Here is a 22,845-nt window from a genome sequence, read left to right on the forward strand (position 1 = left end):
TCCAATGGGGTTTGTGAAATACACGCTGTCCAATAGTGGTTTTGACACACACGCTGTTCAATGGGGTTTCTTTTACACACTCTGTCCAATGGGATTTGTGACATTCACACTTTCCAATGGGGTTTGTGACACACACTCTGTCCAGGGGCGTTTGTGACACATACGCTGTCCAATCGGGTTTGTGATACATACTCTGTCCAATGGGGTGTGTGACACACACAGTGTCCAGGAGGCTTTGTGACACACTCACAGTCCAATTGTGTTTGTGAAACACACACTGTCCAGTGAGGTTTATGACACACTTGTTGTCTAACGTGGTTTGTGACAAACACACTGTCCAATGGATTTTGTGACACATACGCTGTCCAGTGGGGTTTGTGACACACACGTTGTCCAACGTGGTTTGTGACACACACGCTGTCCAGTGGGGTCTGTGACACACACACTGTCCAATGCGGTTTCTTACACACACTTTCCAATGGGGTTTTTGACAGACACGCTGTCCAATGGGATTTGTGACACACACACACACAGTCCAAAGGGGTTTGTGACAGAGACACTGTCCAATGGCGTTTGTGAAACACAGACTGTCCAATGGGGTTTGTGACACACACACAGTCCAATGGGGTTTGAGACAGAGACACTGTCAAATGGTGTTTGTGACACACACGCTGTTCTATGGGGGTCTGTGACACACACAGTCCAACGGGGTCTGTGACTGACACGCTGTCCAACGGGTTTTGTGACACACACACTCTGTCCAAAGGGGTTTGTGACACATACACTGTCCTATGGGTTTGTTAGACACACGTTCTCCAATAGGGTTTGTGACACAGATGCTGTCCAATGGGGTTTGTGTCACACAGACGGTCCATGGTGGTTTGTGGCACACACAGTGTCCAAGAGGGTTTGTGACACACACAATGTCGAAGGGGGATTCTGACACACACACTGTGTATTGGGGTTTGTGACACACACAATGTAAAACGGGGACTGTTACACACATGTAGTACAAAGGGGTTTGTGACATACACGCTGTCCAATGGGGTACATGAAACACACAGTGCCCAGGGGTGTTTGTGACACACACGTTGTCTAATGGGGTTTGAGACACACACGCTGTCCAGGAGTGTTTGTGACACACGCACTGTCCAATGGTGTTTGTGACACACACACTGTCCAATGGGGGTTTGTGACACACACACTGTAAAATGGAGTTTGTTACACACCCACTGTCCAGTGGTGTTTGTTGACACACAGACTGTCCAGGGGGGTTGTGACACATGCTGTCTAACGGGGGTTTTGACACACACGCTGTCCAATGGTGTTTCTGAAACACACACTGTCCAAAAGTGTTTGTGACACACAAACAGTTAAATGGCGTTTGAGACACACAGTCTATTGTTTTTTGTCAGAAAGACACAGTCCATTGAGTTTGAGACACACACACTGTCTCGGGGGGTTTGCGACACACTCGCTGTGCAATGGGGTTTGAGATAGAGACACTGTCCAGGGGAGTTCGTGACACACACATAGTCCATTTCGGTTTGAGACAGACACACTTTCAAATGGGGTTTTTGACACACGCACTGTCCAATTGGTTTTGTGTCACACACGTTCTCTAAACTGGTTTATGACAACCTCACTTTCCAATGGCTTTTGTGACACAGACACTGTCCAGGGGAGTCTGAGGCACAAACACTATCCAATGGGGTTTGTGACACACACAGAGTCCAATGGTGTTTGTGACACACACACTGTCCAATGGTGTTTCTGACACACACGCTGTCCAGAGGGGTTTGTGACACACACTCTCCAATGAGGTTTGAGTCCCACACCCTGTCCAATGGGGTTTGAGACACACACGCCGTTCAAAGGGGTTTGTGACACACACACAGTCCAATGTTCTGTGTCACACACTCGCTCTCCACTCGGGTCTGTGACACACACGCTTTCCATTGTGGTTTGTGACACACACACAGTCCAACGGGGTTTGTGACACACACACATTCCAACGGGGTTTGTGACTGACATGCTGTCCAATGGGGAATGTGTCACACAGAGGGTCCATGGCGGTTTGTGAGACACCCAGTGTCCAAGGGGTTTTGTGACACACAAAATGTTCAAGGGGAATTCTGACACACACCCTGTCCATGGGGGTTTTTGACACACACTGAAATTTGACTGTGTATGTGTCACAAACCCAATTGGACAGCGTGTGTATCGCTAAGCGGCTAAGTGCTCGGCAAGTAAGCTACCACGAGGCATGTCGTACGGAGAAAATACCAACAGATCCTCGGTCCACACATTGTTTCTGATACATGCTTGAACGCAATACGTTCCTGCACGCTGTGGCGTGAGAAATGCAGGACTGGGCAACGTCGTGCAACACGCGGAACGTTGAAAACAAACGGCGCAGCTGTGCACTCACTCCAGCTTAAGAACGAATGGAGCCCGCACCAAGGCACACGCATGTGGACAGACAGTGGTTTGTAGACACAAACGCTTTCACGCACACGGTCGTCTAAGTACAGGGACATATCTGCAGGTACCCTCCAAAAGAATATTCTCGTGCAGCCACGTATGCGTGTTGCAGTACGCCAACCATCAACGGACGTGTTTACCCTCAAGCACGTCGGTACGCTTCGCTTACGTCTTTCTGCCCATAGATGGGAGTGGGCGCGCTTGCGGATGTGTGCATGTGTGTGGCCAGGCGTTTGCTTACGCATCAGTTTGTGAAAAGGTAGGTGCTTTTCTCTAGCTGCGTTCGCGTGCACGAGGTGGTGGGTGCACATACCTGGGAGCATGTGGAAAGATTTCTGCTTGGTTTTCAGTGGGGAATCGTGTGTGTTCCCGTGGACAAACAGAAGGCGTAGCAACTAGGTTCCGGCGCAGAAAACGCAAGTTTTCCCATGCGCTCTCTTTCTCTCCCTATAGTGAGTCGTGTATAGAAACCGCTAAGCCTGCGATCCGCAAGTAAGCTGCCACGAAGCATGCCGTACGGAGAGAATACCAACAGATCCTCGGTCCACACATTGTTTCTGATACAGGCTTGAACGCAAATACGTTCGTGCTGCTGTGGCATGAAAGACGTCCGTCAGAATATGTGATTGCGCGCACCGGTGAAATTGCTTGGTTAATCCGTTCAATCCTGGTGTGCGGGGTTTTGAGAACTGGCTCTGTGGAGTCGTCTGCGGAAATGCCGCTGTCGGAACACGCACACTCGGTTGTTTACCAAAATATAGGCAGATGCCTTTTACCACGTCGTTTAGCATGCAGAGGAGTACGTCTGTTCCGAAGAGACAACGGAAACGCGTGTGCACGCATAGAAGAAAAACCCGACCAGGTGCCTTTTTGTGTGAACATGAAACAGCCGTCTATACACTCGCAGACACGCGAACGTGCATCAATGCAGTCACACAGCCACCAGCTTTTGAGCACAGGCTCTGCTGGTTTTGGCACTCTTCAGGCACACTCCTGAAAGCCGCGCACGCTGCTGTTCAGACGCTAAATGGCGTCTTCGGAAACATTTCTCCGGTCGATCTACAGCTCTGATTTCTTCTCGTGTTACTGAGAAATGTCAGCGCAGGGAATCCGTCTCTGTCGAGCACACGTCAATCCCTCTTCGGTGTTCCCCTCTAGACTCTGCCTTGATGATTTCCCTGGTCTCTCTTCACTGGAGCAGTCATGGCTGTGCTGTGTTACACACAGGCACAGCCAAAGCACACCAAGTGTCGAGAGGCACACTCCGCTGAGCTCAACACTAGCACAGATGCACATGTGCGACGAAATCAGCTCACATGCTTGTGGAGAGAAAGACATGGACCCACACGCGTGCAGAGCGACGGATAGCTACAGCAGGCGCTAACGAGCACAGACTGACTTACACGCAGACTGTCCCCACACCAACAGGGACCGCTCTGCAAGTATCCTAGACGTTGATTATCGAATCAACCACACTGACCTGTGCCAAACTCCCAGACACTTACACGCAAGACACAATCTCTCTGACAAGCACACAAGTGTTTGCTCTCAGCTATAGATCAGGGACAATCCTGCGCAGTGCGCCCTGTTGCTCTTTCGCTTTAAGGCATGGTGTGTTTCGTTTCTCTTCTGGTGTCTCAATCTGACCCACAGTGGCAGCAGAGAATAATTTTATTTGACTGTGCGAATATAAGTTTGTTTCACAATAATAGGGGTCAGTATTGTTTCAGTCTCTTTCTGTGGGGTAGCCTGTCCTTTTGGTAGTTCTAAAATACGGTTTGTGTTTCTCAGAAGAATGCCAAATAAAGTAGCTCCTTTGAGGATTCCTGGTTTAGCTTCATAGCTTTTAGCGAGCATGTTCATCAGCAGAAACATTGTGCTGCTTCAGGCAGTGCATTTGTTTTGGGAAGATGTGATGCCCCACTATCAGTGATTTCTTAAAATCACCTTTGATAATATTGATGTACCAAGGTACTGTTACTGATATATTTTCATTTCTTTCCACTTCCTCATCTCTGTCCTGCCTTATCTATGGTGTGGTATGGATTTGCTCAGGTTTCGGGGAGGCTTGGATGTCACTAGATGTCAAACGGGCACTGAGTCAGTGTATACAAATTTCCGAGGCAAGGAGATCATGTTTCCTGTGTCTACAAAGCTGCCCTTCACAGAGGGAGATTCCCAGCAGGTATTGGAAGGGGAACTAAGGAATTCAGTTGTGTGGCTAAGAGGGGAGGGGTATTCAATGTGGGGCTAGTTAGAGGGGCGAATGCCTAATTGCATAACAGTGGGAATTATAGCTGGAGTAATGGTAAAATTAATTGATGAGGGGTTTGGTTCAACAGATGGACTGAAGATGTTAAATAGACTGGTATTTAAGGGCCCATTGTACTGTTCTACTCTTTTTCACCTGCCTTCTCACTTTATTATTTTTCTGTCTCTAGCTTCAGCGGAAGCGTCACATTGGGAATGACATTGTAGCCATCATCTTCCAGGATGAAAGCACACCTTTTGTCCCTGATATGATTGCTTCTAATTTCCTACACGCTTATGTGGTAGTTCAGCTCACTCGTGACACAACTGGGGACACTTTCTACAAGGTGAACAGAGCCAATAGATTCCTCTGTACTGATTTGCTGATATTGATCCTTGAAGTGGAAACCTGTTCTTGGGCTTTTGGAAGAGGTGCGGATTCAGCCAGCTGTCATCCTAACAGCTCTGCTTGCACTTTTAGCAAACTTGATCAATATGGAATATTAATGGTATTTATTTCTTTGGATCAATTTTCAGTGAAAGGCAATAATTAGATCTATTACCAGTAGACCTAGAAATCCAGTAGCTGCCACCATCTCTCCTTGCCCTTCACACACTCTCTGTTCTCTGACCAGGAGTCTCCAGTCTGCTATGCTGTTCTCTATTCTATAGGTTCACATAGGTCCTCCCTATTTAGTGTGGCTGCTGCTATTTAGCAATCTCTGTTCATGTTTGTTGAGTATTCAGATTTCATAAATACATTTTTATCTGGATGGGGCTAGGAGGTGAGGCTGACAAAGACCAAGATTCTGGAATGCAAGTGTTTTACTGCAGGACTGCTTAGTGCCTCTACCTAGCAAACAGAAAATGAAAGAGTAATTCAATCAATTTATTAAGAATCTACACATGGAACTAGAATATACTTGTATGTTTTTCAAAGGGGCTGATGAATTTCTGAAGCTTAAAGCTTGGGAATTGAAGCAGGACAAATTCAGATTTTTTGTTGTTGTTGTTGTTTACATCAAAGAGCACAAGGAAAAATTTATGCCATTTTGGGGGATGTATTGCTTGCATCATATAAGTCAGGTAAAACTCATTCACCTAACTGAAAGCTATGTCTGCATTGCTCATGCTGCAGAGCACAGCGCTGAGAGGTTGCCCTGCCGGAGACTGCAGCTCAGATGCAGCTGGTTGGCCTAATCTATGGAATTCAAACCAGCTACATCTGCTTCAGGGGATCCCAGAACAGGATTCCCATCTGTCAGGGAAGTGCTACCTGTTTGGGCCCTCCAGTTGAAAGAAGCTCTACTAGAAAACCAATTCCCTGTCTGCAGCTTTTGCACACAGCTCTTTCACTGTAACATGACTCTGTATGGATGCCTATGTAACTTTATGCTCAACTTTCAGTCATGCTGAGAGAGAAGAAAATATACAGAAGCTCAGGTTCTGTGATGTTTCTATTGTAGAAACATTTTAATCAAAGTGCTATGTCTCGTATTATGTAGAAATGTTGATTTGGTCCTTATGCCTTGGAAATCTACAAGAACACCGAGAATATAAAAATTTGGACAGGATACCCATCTCTTTTCCCACCAACAAGTGTGCTGGGAGTGGAGTAACCACCTTCTATTGTTCCTTGTGCTATGGGGAGCCTGGTATATATGATAGCTTCATATTGATCAGGGACATAGCACAAGGAACATTGATAGCTTCATGTTGATGAGGGGCATAGGGTCCTAGTTCTTGTCTTGCTTTCTGTTTTATAGGGCACAGAAATTTACTGGATTTCATTTAATGACATGAGAAAGAGCTGGGGAAGGTTACCGTTTGTCTTGTCTCTTCCTACTATTGTTTTCATCTTTCCCTGTCTGCAATGCCATTGTTTTGGTTACTGTAATAGGGTTGCCTGTATCATTTAATGAAATAGTCCCAGTCAGGACCCTAGAGCCAATGCAGGATTTTCTGTAAAGGCTTTTCAAAAGGGCGTTTAACTCATTCTGCCTTGAGAGTATTCTAGTACTTAAGAGACTGAAGGAAAATTTTTTTCCATCCATTTTCCCATTTACTTAAGCTTTAGTGCCTTGTGGTTAAATTGGAATATTAATGGCATTTATTTATTTGAATCAATTTTTGCAATGAGAAAATTAAAATCATAGAATGTCCTGAGTTGGAAGGGACCCACAGGGATCATCGAGTCCATCTCCTCCTGTTCCTGCATATGACAACCCCACAGTTCACATTGTATGCCTGATGGCACTGTCTAGTCTTTTCTTGAATATTGACAGGCTGTGACACCTCCCTCGGGAGCCTGTTCCAATGCTCCACTACCCTCTGGGTGAAGAACCTTTTCCTCATGTCCAACCTGAACCTCCTCTGGCACATCTTCCTGCTATTCCCTTGGGTTCTGTCATTGGTCACCAGAGAGAAGAGATCAGTGCCTGCCCCTCCTTCTCCCCTTGTGAGGAAGCTGTAGAGCCTCCCCTCTGTTCTGTCCCAACAGATGGGATGAGGGATGAGTTAACTCTGAATGCGACACACGCCCTGACTCAACAGATGAGACCAGGTGTGAGTTAACTGTCGGTTAATTCTGTGCGGTTATGTGAAGTGAATGACAGACAATCACTCCAGGGGTCCAATTCAGTTATGAGTTTTACTAAAAGTATGTGTTGGAATACTAGTTACAGCAAATAGTGGCTTTGCAAAAATAGTTTATGATATCACAGAACTTATCAATACATTAACAGCAAGAGTCCTACTACGAGCCATGTATTGGCAACCATTAGTAGCTATAATATGGGACTTAGAAGAATCCAACAGCAGAGCTTAAGATAATGTTACTCTTATATGTTCAAAAGGAAGAGAGAGAGAAAAAGAGTGGTACAGAGGGAAGGAAAACTAAGGTGTAAGAGAGAGAGAAAGAGAGTAATATATCACCATTCACAGAAGGAGAGACAAAGAAATGGGGGTATAGAAAAAAGGAGAGGCGGAAAGAGCAGAGAGAAAGGAAGAAAAAAACAGATGAGGGATCCAGTCACTCTTAGGGCTCCACAGCATGGATGATGAGATGTGTGTATGCCCTTCGGTGTCCCGCAGCGAGGATGCTGGGGTTTGTAGTTTAGGAGGGCAGCATCCTCCGATGTCTAGTCTAGTTCCCGTGGTGAGGCTGGTGGGCTGAGGGTCCTCAGGGTGGTGGATTCCCTATCAGTGCTGTTTTAAGCGAGCTTTTTTTATAGCCCTCCGAGTAGAGAAGAGTCTGCGGGGGAAAGGGGTGATTGCGAAAGATCGACAAGTCTCGACAAATCCGGGGCCATGTTGAAGGGTCTGAGCTTTTCCCCTTTGTTTGCCAAGCTGTGCATATCAGAAGATGGAGCTATGTACCCTCCAGCTCATCCCCCACCTCCAGTATTGGCCAGCTGGCCTGGGCTGTGGCTTGTTAGCTTGTTGTTGATATGTAAATCGCAGTTCACCCTATACTGAATGTGTCATCTCCTGTGGCTGGATGAACTAGTTTCGCTACAATGTTTTCAGCCATGATCCTTATCAATACACAACACCCTCCTCCAGGCTGAACAAACCAAGTGACTTTAGCTGCTCCTCATATGGCTTCCCCTCCAAACCCTTCACCAACTTTGTAGCCCTCTTCTGGACACTCTCCAGTATCTTTTTTTATACCGTGGTGCCCAGAACTGCACACAGTGCTCCAAGTGAGGCCACACCAGTGCAGAGGAGAGCGGGACAATCACTTCCCTGGTCCAGCTGGCAATGCTGTGCTTGATGCAACCCAGGACATGGTTGGCCCTCTTGGCAGCCAGGACACACTGGTGGCTCATGTTCAACTTGCTGTTGACCAGAACCCTCAGATGCCTCTCCACGGAACTGCTCTCCAGTATCTTGTTCCCCAGTCTGTATGTACAGCCAGGGCTGCGGTGCCCCAGGTGCAATATCTGGCACTTGCCCTTGTTGAATTTCATGCAGTTGGTGATTGCCCATTTCTCCAATTTGCTCAGATCACTCTGCAGGGCCTCTCTGCATCTGAGAGTGTCAACAGCTCCTCCCAGTTTAGTGTCATTGGCTAACTTAGTATTCCCTCAAGTCCTGTGTCCAAGTCATTTATGAAGACATTGAACAGCACTGGCCCTAAGATGGATCCCTGAGGAACCCCACTAGTGACTGGTCACCACCTGACATAACCCCACTTACTAGAACCCTCTGAGCCCAGCCCATCAGCCAATTACTCACCCACAAGTGTTTTTCCAGCTGTATGCTGGACATCTTGTCCAGGAGGATGCTGTGAGAGACAGTATCAAAGGCTTTACTGAAATCCAAAAAGATCACATCGACAGGCTTCCCTTGGTAAACTAGGTGGGTAACCTTGTCGTAGCAAGAAATTAAGTTTGTTAAGCAGGACTGTGTTGTCATTCAGATGTTTTTCAGTAACTTCTAGAATAATCTTCTCCATAATTTTGCGAGGCACAGATATGATGCTGACATGCCTGACAAAATGCAAGGCAGGATTTTAACTGGTAGATATCTATTGGGAGGGTGTGAGAGGCCTTGTAATTAAGGGTGCTGGCCTATGATGTGAGAAATCTGAACTACCACATCAAACTTGGCGAAAAAAAGCCTGTGAAATATTCTTAATTGCTGTGTGTATCTGGTAAGATAGCTGTGTATAATTACAAGTAAATGGTGTGAAGAGCCAACTGACTATATAAAAACTTCATTACAGTAACTTTTTTGGCATTGATATGTCGGGTAGGAGCACGGTTAAAGAAAAAAAAAAAGACAAAAAACCACATGGATATCCTTATCTCTTGCTGAGAAAGTGCTTTTGTATGTGTACCATATGTGTCTCAGAGAGGTGGTGTCACTGAGATACTCCCCTCACTGTGCAGTGTAGTTCCACTGAAAATTCTCTGTCAAAAAAAAGAAAAAAAAAAGATCACTATAATCACATTGACAGAGGTTCTTCTAGTGGAGGTAAATCTTGCCGACTGAATAGAAGGTTTTTTTTTTTTTTTCCAAATATACTGCTTGTTATTAAAGATTTCTAAAAACCAATTCACTTTATTGATTTTGTTGCTTTTACTGTGTGCACATCTAGCTGACTGAATTTCTGGAAGATAAATCAGCACATTTATTCACTGAGTTCAGAAAGAGCTGGATGCATGGGATAACATATTTGAGTTCTTTTCGATATGTGAATTATTCAGGAGGGATCAGATATACCATAGTAGTCTGAAGGCTTTGATAGTCTCACTTGTGTTATGATACTTATTTTTTCCCCCTTATATTTTTTCAGGTTTCAGTCACAGCCCGAGATGACGTCCCCTTCTTTGGACCCCCTCTGCCAAATCCAGCCATATTTAGAAAGGTTTATTTCTCTTGTCCACTGTTAGATGGCAGGGTAATATGGTACATACCCTGGAGTTCTGAGTCAGTGTTGTCAGTCTGGCTACATGACTTTGGAGGTCTAAAGAGCAGAAAGGCAGAGCTTTTCTCATGTGATATTTTTATTATTGTTTTCATTTCTAGTCTAGTCTTCATCCTGTTTTGCAGAGTGCAGAGTTTCGTGAATTCCTTTTGGCCAAGCTCATCAATGCTGAGTACAGCTGCTATCGAGCTGATAAATTTGCTAAATTAGAGGTGGGTCTATTACCTTGTTGTTTGCATTAAAAATTATAAAATTATATTACTGCCAGATTAAGAAAATACAGTATAACTTTTTACTTCTACTTCTTATTTTGTGTTGCTTTAAAAAGGAAGATGAAATGTTATGATACTTGGCTATGTGATACTTCCTTCGTATTTCACAGCAGGTGTGATAGAATATGAACAGGTACCTCCTAATGTAAAGGTCTAATCCTCAAGTAAGAGTGGGAATATGATGCATGCATTTTGCTGGAGGAAATTCTGTTTTAGCTGAAACTCAGTATTGTGCTGCAGGATGTGTACTGATCTCACTGATTTTGGTTCAAGGTACTAAAATTCTGTTCCACACTCTGCTGCTTACCTGATCTAGAAAAAAATGCCCTCAATTCATGCCTCTTTTTCATCACCTGTAAAAAAAGTACCGGTGTCCTTTATGACTTGCTTTAGAAAGAGTTTAAAATGGCTAGGTACTATTGTAATATGTTCCATAAAATCTAAGCCACTAAAACCACATCTAAAACCACTTCATACTGTTTAAAATAATCTTCATGATGTTTGGTTTTGTTTTTGTTTTTTTAAGACAGATGTGAGACATTGCAAAAACAGGAAAAATAATCCCTCCGCCCCCAATAATAGTTGTGTTTTCATTCCTAATGTTGACGCAGGAAAGAACTCGGAGTGCCCTCTTGGAGAGCCTTTTTGAGGAGCTGCAGCTTCGCAGCCGCAGTATGATGGGGTTGCCCATAGGGGAGGATGACAAGATAGAGAATGGCAGTGGGAGCTTCCTTGAGAATTTCAAGGTGAGCCATAGTGGATTGATTCCTTTACCCAGTTGCTCATAATTTTCTCAAGCTCATTGTGTGTCCCTCCAAGGAATATTCACCCTGCTGGTCAGCTGTGCTTAGGGTGAGACAGAAGAAGTCTTTCAATCCAGCAGCCTTTCTCTAGAGCATCTTCAACTGTCCTTTGCCATATGTCTCAAGAAAAATTTTTCCCCTTCCTGTGCGCCTTTCTACAGAGCTACAGTGTGGCTTAGGGTGGAATTCCTTATTGTCCCTAAGAAATGAAATTCTTTATGCTTCATGCTGTCGTCTAATGTTAGACGAGGTGTCACTCCATGACTTACAGAAAAAGGAATGAGTGTTTGCAAGAGGAATAGTAATACCTAGTAGCAAGCAGCTTTCAGTTCCTACAGCATATCTCTTTCACTTAATTTTCCTCATAACTGAAATATTTGCAAGAGCCACTGCAAGAGCGTTTCTAATGTATCTGTGAGTGTACCATCTAGAGAAACTGTGATGCTTTACTTACTCTCTAAAAGCCAGAGATAATTTACTTTCTTTTGTTCAGTGTAGATTACACTTTGTTCTTTTTCTTTTTCTTTTTCTTTTTTTTTTTTTTTTTAATCAGGTGGCAGAACTTATTTTAAAAGTGATCAAGATGATACGAGATAGGAAAGTTTTTGTACAAACAGGAAAACTGAGTTTTGAACTGAGAATCTTATATCATTTTCCTATCTACTTTTCCTCTCCCACTTCTGTGGAAGTGCCTCACCACTTCTTTTGTGTAAGTTAGCTGTCTGGACAGAGAAATACATTATTTCTTCAGATGACCATGGTGGGCTAGTTAGAGTTGTTAAGGGCTGTCAAACTAATCCATTTACATATAGTTATATGCGTAGCTTTGGTCAGAACTGGGATGCTTTGATGAGGTGTGTTTTTACATACAATCAGTCTATCCTGCCTTTGCTGCTAAACAGGAATTTCCTACCCATCTGGGTCTTACACTAATTATCCCAAAATGTCCTTTTCTGACTTATAGCAGATGCTGTGATTTGCATGTCATGTAGACATATGACCTTTGCAGAAGGCTGGAAAAGGCTGAGTAAACTCAAAAATAGCTTTTTCAGATGCTGCAGACTTTAGTATGGCTCCTTTCCCTTTGGAACCAACACCCAAGTTCATGCAAGACTGAACCTTACAGTCTTGAACAGGAGTTTGATTTTCTGTTTTGTAGCCTGTACTGGGTAAGAATTCTTCAGATTATGCTGTCTTATCCAATCTGCTGGGATACTGGTAGGGAATCTCTATTTTTTGCAACAGGAAAAGGGAAGTGAAAGTAGAGAATAAACTTGAGGAAGAGATCTCCACTGGCAGTGAGCTCCATGAATTGGCTAGGACCAAAAATGGGTAATATCTAAGATGCTGTCTTCTAGGAATTAGGATTTCTGTGGTTTTGGTGCTGGTTTATCACACCTTTCCACCCAAACTGTGGTACTTTTCCTACTGCTCTACTGTGTGCAGGTCTATATGTGTATCTGTGTTTGTTTGTTTCCCTGCTTCCCCACTGTTCAGCGGGTGATTAGAGGCCGCAGCCAGAGCCTGGATACCATGGGGATATCCATGAGAAAGCAGCAGCCAGCCACCCTGCCCAGCCGCCCAGCTACACCTGGCCTTGCCCTCAGCCAGAGTGTCACCGAGGGCCCTAAGGCCATTGCTGCGGTAAGGTATTTGAGTGGGCTGTAAGAAGAAATCTGGCATACCTTTGTGAGCCATCCATACATTCTTAGTTCTCTTTCCCTATTAGTTTGTCCTTTTGTCTTTCTGTGAATGTCTTTCTGTTGTACAATCCCATCTCACAAGTGGTGACAGCACGTGTTGCAATCTGTTTTGTCTGTGCCTATCTCTAGCCTCAGTTCATGTGTAAACTAGAGCTGAGATTGATGCAGACTGGGAGGAGAAAGCCAAACATGATTCTGCATCAGATATCTATCCTGGATTAGATCCTGTATGTTGCCATACCTTAAAAAAATGCATGTACTGTGGTTTGACTAGAATGGTGCTGTATTCTCATATGGCAAGAGCTGAGAATATAAAGACACTAGATCTGTTCCATTTTCTTCAATTTCACCAATCAGATTCTTTTCTGTAATATAAACAGGTGTGCAATGCTTATTCAAGGTGCGTTTTTGCTGTAAACATAATTTGTATGTTGGGAACAAATAGCAGAGTTAATAAAGTTTGGGGTGAGAAAGAGTGAATATTTCTAGTCACTATCAAAGGCTTTCTTATTTGATAAGGATACCAAACATATGTGATCAGTGTGAGCATAACAAATCCATGACAAATGTTACCAGAAAAGGATCCATGTTTCTGATACTGGAATTATGGTCACTTTGGCCAAAGTGCATCTAGCTGATTATGGTCTTTGCACTAGTGATGTCAGTATACAGGCAAACTACAAAAACACATCTCTGAGTAAGCCAAGAAGGTTCCTTTCAGTATGGAAATTTATTGGTGACAGTTTCCTCAGTTGTATGCATTCCTTATGTCAGCACAACTAATTCACAGCGTAGTAATGATGAGTTTGCTGCCTCCTTCTCTCCTTTAACTTCTATTTTTCTCTGCCTTCCTGATTCTGCCTCTCCTTCTCTCATCACATGGGGATACCTCCCTTCCTGAGCCTCTTTCTCTGTATAGTGGCTGTGTATCTTGTTCTGACTTTGTTTCTGTATCTTTCAGTCTCTTTCTTGTACCACCTTTGTAAGCCCTAGATTATGTTTCTCACTGACAGAAAGTACTCCTTGCACCAGTGGAGCTGAGCTGTTCTATTGTATTGCAAAGCAAAGGAGAGGATCTGGATCCACATTGCAAACTCTCTTCCATGCTTTCAGTTCTCCACAGTGTTTCCCGTCATGTTTCCCGCTCTCTTTTCTGTCACACTTTCCTTTTTTCTAGTCTTTTGCCTTGCCTGGTAGGAGCCCCTCACGTACTCGAGCTAGCTGGTTCCATGGGCGACGGAGTAGTGCCATTGGCATTGAGAACATACGGGAGGAAAAGAGGTATGAGCCGTGGGAAGATGAGACAAAGACAGAAAAAAAAAAAAAAACATAGAAGGAGATGAGAAAGGGGAGATAGAAAGGCATGTATAAGGACAGAAAGGTAATTGACAGGAATGAGTATGGAAATGGAAATGGTTGGAATGGGAAGAAAAGCCTCATTATGAGTTAATGGAGAAATGGACAATTGACAGAAACAAACAAAACAAAAAGGGCTCTTTGTAAAGGAGAATAATCAATATGAGTGGAAGAAGGGAGGAAATGGGTGGAGGAACATAGTAATGTCACTCTTAAATATTGTGCAATATGTTCCAGGACTCCTGGTTCTCCTGTTCTGTATTCATCACTTTCAGATAACAATCAGATTAAAGGCTTCTATTTGGCAAGGGAGAATTGGGTGCTTGGTTGTTTGTTTGGTTTTGTGTCAAAAAGTTCAAATAGACAAAACTTCTGATACCTTGAAAAAAAAGGATTTTCTAAAAAAAGCTTTAAGTCAAAACAAATTAGATGGTGTGAGAAATACTTAAAGGGTAACATACAGGTTCAAGGAGTGATTTGGCATATTTGACAGAATTTTAACCATTCAAAAGTTGTCTGTTGGTCACAAGAGATTTAGTTAAATCAAATTTGTCTCAGTTCTTGCTGAGGCTCCTTTTCAAGATTATACAGAGTTTCAGAAGTCACATGAGTGCTCTGCATCTAATATACATTTTTTCCAGGTGCAAGAATTCCGGAGGACAGCTTACAGACTCAGCGTAAAAGGGGGAAAAAAGCTATCTTTAATGTGGAAAATAGTGATTTCACAACAGGAAGAATTACTACATTTTCCCTTCTAGGTATTCCCTTGGACCTTTCTTTAATGAGATGCCTAGGACCTAATCTGAATAAAAATAGTATAGAATACAGTATAGAACCTTCTTTGAGAAAAATTAAATCTGAGACAATTTCCATGTAACAGTCTAAGCCAACACAGTAGCCATAGCTCCTCACTACTTTGAATAGTTTTGTACCTTATGCAGCTGCACCTGCCAACCCATTACATTGTGTACAACATTATTCACTATCCCCTTAAAAGATCTGTAAAAGTTTTCTACAACAAGGAAAATCCCTAGATTTCTTTTCTTTCTGTTTTGTTTTTGTTTGGTTGGTTTTTGTTTTGGTTTGGTTTTTCCCCTGGCCTTTGCTAGGAGGGAATTGGCAAGTTATTTGGTTTATTTAGCTTTCCTTTTGTTTATTTGTAATCGTATTATAGATATGAGGAACAGTGAGCCTTATCTTGTGTTCTGTGAAAAACTATTTGGTTGATTCTTGAAGGTGCAGTTTAACCAGCAACTGGTCTGTTCTAATGGTTCAATGCCACTGAAAAGCAGTCCCACTAACTCTTTCAACTACCCAATCCTGTCCTATTCCTTGTGATGGCTCAGATGTTCAGTGAACTCTTCATGGAACTGATTCAGCCCATTAATCTAACAGAAAAAGTATCAACTTTCACTGGATTGTCTGCCAGGTTCTGCCATGAACTGGTTCATGGATGAGTCTGATGGGTACCTGGGCTGATGGGAAGTACACTCAGCAAGAATGGGGGAGACTGGAGCAGTCTCTCTGGCAGAAGAGAGATTAACACACTGTGTGTGACTTCACCCTGAAGCTGTAGTTTAATGGTATGCAGGCTCTGACAGCAGAGCTGACCCAGGAGGAACTTTGTGAGCTCCATCACTGAAGCAACAAAACTCACTCAAAAAAACCCTGAGTTTTCCAATCCTTAATTAAACATACCCCACTTTTCAGTTACTTACACAGACAGCTTGCTTCAGAAGTATCTTGACAAATACTAGTAGCAACAAAACTATTGTAACCCTCGTGAAACAGAAATTTGCTGGATCCTTTTTCTTTGTGCAATAAATACATTAACTCTCTAATCAATCCTAAAACTTTCTAAGACCAATGAAATGGGGAGGGTAGAAGAAAAAGAGGAAGAATTAAAAGAGAGTACAGAAATTAATTTTAACTTTTATATCAATTCAAAAGGAGCTTAAAGCTGGCCATTTCTAATATATTGCCCTCAACAGGTCACATGTGAGGAACCTACTCTTCTCAACACAACTGTACTTTCATGTGTATATGAAAGATCCAGCTTTGTAATTGTGGCTGGTAAGAAAGTGTTAGAATAGATAGTAGTTAACTCTGACCATGGGGTACAGCTGGTTTCTATTTTTTCCCAACAGAGGCACTGCAGAGAGGATACGGAAGGTGCTGGACAGTCCAGGAACTTTCTTTGACCTGAAGTCTGATGGATCCTCCAGTCCCAGCTCTCCAGAATTCCCCAGGAGGATAAGCAAGTGAGTTGAAAATAATTTTAGTATTTGAAATACACTCAGTGTGTCTGGTATTGACTTAAGCATGGTGCATGTCTTGCTCTCTTGGAGGATTTACTAAGATTGCCCACACCAGGCATTGCAGTATCTTAAAAGTTGTATGTCTGGCCATGGAACAGTAATTCAAGCATGCAAGTAAGTAAGTCAGCTTTCTTAAACAGCCAGTGAATAAAGATTGAACCATTTAAAGGTGATTTGGCTGTATCTTTACTGTAATGTTAGTTTGCATCCAACAGGATACACAAAGCCCTAGCAGTTCAGTTGTCCATGCTTACTCATGTATTTTTTTCCTCTGTAGTTTGCTCTGGGTTGATTTTGGAGCTTCATGGAGAAGCTTGGACAAGGGTTTGTTGGAATGTTGAGTTGTGTTCAAGTTCTGCCCCTTCAAGCAGGATTCACGCTGCTGCTCCAAACCAGTCTGAACTACTAGTCTGTTTTCAGTCCCCCCAAAGTGTTACAGTGGGGTCTCGTGTGTTGCACCTAAGTTTCATCGCTAAAGTACGCCATACCATACCTAGTGTACTCCTGCAAAATACTTCACGTGGTAGTCTGCAAAATAGTTCTTCAGTTTCTGGTGGTCAAAAACTATATAAAAATGTACTTTCCTGGTAGTGCATCTTTGCTGTTGCTAAGCTGCATTATGCTGGGATGTGATCCTATCTAGGATACTTCAGGACTTAATGGAAACTATACATTTACATTTACAAGATTCCAGAGCAGCCTGTCTCTAAATCCAGGACTGCAGCTGACTTTCTGGAACAGCTTGCCACACCTGATTTTTTTCATGAGAACTTGGATGAGACCTGTGGCAAAAAGGGCACTGAGTACTTTGTAGTAAGGCATGTCCCTTTCTCAGGACTGGGGCTGCTCTAGGAAACTTTCGGGAAATGCTCTAGAGCCAGGCCTGTGTGTTGCTCCAGGTGCCAAGTCTGATAAGGAAGGGCCTTCCTTCCAGGTAGATCCAAAGCTCCATAAGAATTGCAGGCTGGTGACTATCTGCAGTAGTTCAGCTGTGCGACTACCCAAAATGTTGTCACAGCCAAGGTGCAGAGTTCTGGTAAATATGTTTTTGTGATACTAGTTTTTGGTTTAGGTGGGTGTCCAAAATTTTGGTGGAGGATGAGAGCACAGCTAGGAGATATAGACCATTTAAGATGCTAGCTCTGGCAGCAAACGATAAGAGAGAATGCAGGACATGGAATCACTGATTGGTCAGCAGCTCCTTCCAGCCTTACCACATTATTCTACCTCCCCATCCTCATACTGCCTGGGACCTTGTTAATGAATTAGAGGTTCACACGTGAAGGACTCTTGCTCTGATTAGGCAGATGAAGTAACCTTGCATAATCAGCAAGAATTCTGCCTAGTAAGAAAACATCTCATAATTTGGTTAGTCCTGGTTAGCATACTGTAGAATGTGTGCATGTCCTGGAAGAAAATGATGAAGCTTTCTTGACATCTGTTCCTGATTTCTACATTTGATGGCGGGCTTCATCCACTTCCCAGCCCCCAGTGTCTATTCATCAGCTGAGGTGAACCAGATGCAATGGCTGTTTCAAATTGATATGACATGCTTTCAGAGAGCAAACATACCATGGGATTTCACTGACAATACTTGCATGAATATTGTTTATGCACATGAGGCATGACCTGTACGATTTGGCAGTCTATTTCTGTCACCAGGATTCTCTCTGAGCATCTTTTTCCAGTCCTGGATCCAAAACCACTTGTACAATCACCAGAAGAAGTCTTTTCACAGTTGTGGTAGTTTAGCTCTTTCCTGGACAGTTTGTTTACAAGGTGGGATGTAACATGGAGTTTAGTACAACTGGTGATTAGCCAGAGTTAGAGTTGTAATTTCAGAGTTAGGGACCAGCCCATGTACAAGTCATAGCTTCTGCATCATAGCTGGGACAAGGAATCAAGGACATGGAATTCCACCACATAGAGCGCACTATTTTCACCAAAACAGTATTAGCACATTATTGCAGTAACAGTCTAGGAGTTTAATTCTAACAGGCTATCTCAAAGATAGTTCTACTGAAATAGTATTGTTCATTAATTGTGAAGCCACAAATCAGGATTGTGATATAGGCATATTTCTAATGCAAAAAGAGTTCCAGCTGGTTCTAGAGCAATTTCTGCAGCCCATATTAAAAATGTCATCCCTGGCAGTATGTCAATCAATCCGCTCCTGGTTCTCCCCAGGGAGTAGTGTCACAGGAAATTTCTCTGTCACAAAAATGTTCAGCATGTTGCTGCTGGTCTTAAATAATAATTACAGATTCTAGACCGAATCAAACCCTTAGTCCATGTTGTGCTAAAACCAAGCTGGAAATAATGTAAAGGGAACACAGATTAATTCTTTTACAGTAGCGCTCTCTTTCCTCACATGCTGATTGCCAACACACCATTCTGCAGTGATTAGCTTGCAGTCCATGAAACTGCATTGTTCAGTTGGGCTTCTCTACCACGTGCAGGGACAATTACCCTTAGTTTTTCTGCTTTACTGTCCAGGTAGGCTTCCAAATAATCCTTCTTCCCATGGGATAGACTTAAAAGAATGAACCCCGCCTAAGTAACCACATAGCAAACCTCCTCAGGATCAGATGGCTTTCTGGGTTGCATCTGAAAAATCAAGCACTGTACTGTGTACACCCAAATCCTAGGAAAAGTTTTTTTGTGTTTTCCATCCTTAGACTCATCTGAGTAGGGACATCAAGCCAATCAAGCGCGGACCAGATGCTTCTCTGTCATTGGTTACCTACTGAAGATACCGGCAAGACTTTTGGGGTGAAATGAGAGCCTTGGCTAAGAGGAGCATGAACTTACTTAGAGGACCTCAAGGACTGTGGAGAGACCAAGTGGCACCATGTAATGCTCCACTGGCAGTTCCAGGAGCAGGAGTCCTGGGAAAGGGACGTGTCCAGATAACTTCTATTGGAGCATTTTGGCTCTAGCCCATTCCCATTGCCCAGTTAGCAGCCATTGAAACAGCCTCTACTAGTGATGAGGGAAAGAGGCTGCTGCTGAGTGCCTCTCCTTCTCTTCCCCTCCCCTCTTCTCAGATGAGCCAGAAGAGAACAGCTTGGCCTGCAGAAGGCAAGAGCAGACAAACATCTTTCCACCTCTGTCTCTACTGTCTTTGGATGACATAGGTCAGTAGGTGAGGATGGAGAAACCTGCTGAGGAAGGATGCTGAGAAGGAGATACTTTGTAAAAATCTGGGCTCTAACTCACTTAAATTCATGTTATTGATTTGCTCTGCCAATAGAGAAGCGTGTTGGTCTTCATTTCCTCCAAAATATATTTCCTAACCTCTTGAGGAAATACCTTTGGCCTATATTGGCCCTGTCTTTACTGTTCTCCCTGTTGCATGCTGGCATGTGATATGCCTGGGACTTTAGGTTTCATTACTGCTTGTAGGTCAAGACTGGCCACATTTTGCAGTGTTTCTGAAGGAATAAACATATTTAGTATCTTGAAGGTGTCTTATCTTTCTTGCCTCTCCTAGCTTTTTTGGGTTTCTTAACATTTTTAAGCACTCATCTCTCTCTTATTGGCTGATCTCTTCTGCAGGCAGTGAGTATTTCACCATAAATGTTAGGTTTACATGCACAGTGCACCTTCCACCATGTGAGCTTATCAGCCTCATGAACTGCTCTTTCTCCTAGATGACTGTAAGCAGTGGATCCCAAATTCTGAGCTGGGAGAAGCTGACCTAAAGGGTCCTTTTTGACAGATATGAAACATGGTATATATCATGGCTATCTCAGTGACCATGACATTTGAGAGAGTGGCAGTCAAGTGATCCAATAGATTTTGCTTTGAATGTTCCTATTGTAATGGCCCTGTGGGAGCTAAAAGTCTAGTGGGATGGACCTACAGGAGCCTGGCTACTGGCAGCTGTGCACATACAAAATCACCAGGAAGGGCATCCTCACCTAGGTATGTTCCTATCTGTAAGCAGGAGGACCTTTCTGACATGTCTGTGCAAGAGCTTGACACTCAATCCTAATGGCTTGGCACTGAGACATCCTAAAATAATGCAGATCTCAGTAATTTGTTTGTGCCTTCCCATTGCTTCCTTGAATTTTCTTAGTTAATAATTCTATAATACTGGTTAATGTCTCTAAGTTTTCCTTACTCCTCCTGTTAAAACTGTCTGGAAACATAGCAGTAACAATTCATAAGCTCTACGACATGAAAAGTGTGCTTTTATAGCTTCCTTGTACTGTCTGGAATTTCACCAGACCAAACACAATAGGCTGAGAGTGGATGTGGGTGGCCGAGGCTGGGTAGTGCCTTGCCTTTATACTCAGTTTAACACCTCAACATGTTGTATTTAGGCTTCTAAAATCTCTAATCTCCAAAGTGAAGGCATCTGTTGATTTTAATGAATGTCTAGAGGTTAACAGTGCTTAAATGCAGGTGGTTTGACTCACTCTGCTTGAAGACACTTAGGTCTGTGACTTAAAAATTCAGTCTTGTCCTTTGATTATAGTTATCCAGCATGGAAACAAGAAGTGGTGTTTCTACTAAATGAAGTAGCAACTAGAAATTAAGGAATGCAAGCCAGTTCACCAGAATTGGAAAAACTAGCTGTGGATGAATAATTTCCTGTTGCTGACTACTATATGGTAAAGTTATGTCACAAAAAGTGCAAGCCTATGTGTAACAATAAGCCTGATAATGTTGAATGCTTACATTTCACAGAATGCTCAGGAGTCAGACTTCAGGATACTGCGTGTTGCAGCCATTCTCACGTTCTTCATCCAGTGTAAGCAGTTGCTGTAGTAGTTTGAGGGAAAATGAAACATCTGAGGAAGAGGAGAATGACAGGGTGGGTGTATGAACTCTAACAGGCTACCCTCCCTGATTTTACCAAGTGCTTTATTAAAACACGTCTTCTTTGCCCTCTCCAGGAGCTGAGGTGCTCTCTTAAGGGCCTTCCAAAACAGGATTCAAAGGTTCAGACTATGTGGCTGGATGACAGTGACTGCACACCCAGTACTTCCAGCTCACCAGGTAAAAAAGAAAGAAAGAAAAACAGAAAAAATCCTCTGGTTATGCTTCTAGAAACATATGTGATGTTGAGCTACAATCATTTTGGAAAATCTTTCGTATGCCATCCTTGAGATTTGGGAAAGCACAGGTAGATAATAGGCTGAGAGAAATGGGAGAGAAGCCAGCATGCAAATCCTAATGGGGAATGGAGAATGGGAAGTGTGTTCCAGTAGCATGAATAAATATTGCTGTACACACTGCAGAAGGAGCTACAGTAGATTGCAAAGAATGAGTGTGTTCCTGTGTGAGTGTGTTCATGTGTTTCTATGGAGAACAAGCAAGAACAGAACAAGCAAGGGCTCAGTTAGCTTTAATTTTCTTAGGACAGTCTCAAGATGATATTCGAAAGAAATTACAGAAACTGGAGGGGGCACAATTACGAGATCTGGATGTTATGTTAGAAACAGCCTGGAAAGTTAATAATAAGAGAGAAAAGGAACAGTCAAGGCATTATCAGCAAGACCTGTTGTCCAAGGAGAAGGTGGGGGAGTAGGAACAGGAGTCCGTGGTAGATGAATTAGAAACGGTCAAGGGCGTGGTTTTTGGAATGTTCAGGGAATTCCTTTGGGACCTGTTGTAAAGCTTGGTTCAAATCAATGTGCTTATTGTAAGCAGCAAGGACACTGGAAAAACGAATGCCCAAACTGTCCCGGTTCCATGAGTTGGGTACCAAATGCAGTAGGAAATGCAGTACAAACTATAGTGCTGGGGGAGTATAGTAATGACAGCTGACTATATGAAAGCACAAAAATGGATACCCAGAATAAGGAGCCCTTAGTGACGGTACAAGTGGGAGACCAGGATGTGAGATTTTTTGTGGACACAGGGGCTACCTATTCTGTGCTAAATTCCTTACAGGGAACAGTAGGTCATAAAACGACAACGATTGTTGGTGCCACAGGGAAGGAAGAAGTACGGCCATTCCTACAACCCTTAGATTTGTGTTTTGGAGGAAAGGAATTAACCCACAAGTTCTTATATGTTCCAGACTGTCCAGTTTCCCTTTTAGGACGGGATTTATTGACCACATTGGATGCCGTAATAACATTTGAGGATGGAAACCTGGTAATGAAAATTCCAGAATCTAAGGTAGGACAAATTCTGTTATTAAAAGAAAACCTGGTAGTGAAAATACCACAAGCAGTGGAGGAGGCTGTGATGGACTGACATACCTGGGAA

At 43.2% G+C, this 22,845-nt stretch overlaps 2 protein-coding genes across 2 annotated transcripts in view; one reads left to right on the top strand and one right to left on the bottom strand.

Moving 5' to 3' along the window:
• Nucleotides 1-22,845, bottom strand: part of LOC308041734 (rap1 GTPase-activating protein 1-like) — a gene marked incomplete at both ends in the record, with an annotated part of 278,133 nt that overhangs the window by 218,642 nt on the left and 36,646 nt on the right. The window lies entirely within an intron of this gene.
• On the top strand, nt 4,526-22,541 carry LOC308047805 (rap1 GTPase-activating protein 1-like; the record flags this gene model as incomplete). The annotated part of the gene is made up of 11 exons (XM_080356545.1): nt 4,526-4,669; nt 4,926-5,081; nt 10,037-10,108; nt 10,294-10,380; nt 11,052-11,186; nt 12,741-12,887; nt 14,124-14,227; nt 16,450-16,563; nt 21,316-21,442; nt 21,525-21,627; nt 22,525-22,541. 11 exons carry the CDS (start codon nt 4,526-4,528, stop codon nt 22,539-22,541), a joined length of 1,206 nt encoding a protein of 401 aa, XP_080212671.1.

The sequence above is a fragment of the Nesoenas mayeri genome (assembly GCF_963082525.1).
Source record: "Nesoenas mayeri genome assembly, chromosome: 1".
Classification (NCBI taxonomy): Eukaryota; Metazoa; Chordata; class Aves; order Columbiformes; family Columbidae; genus Nesoenas; species Nesoenas mayeri.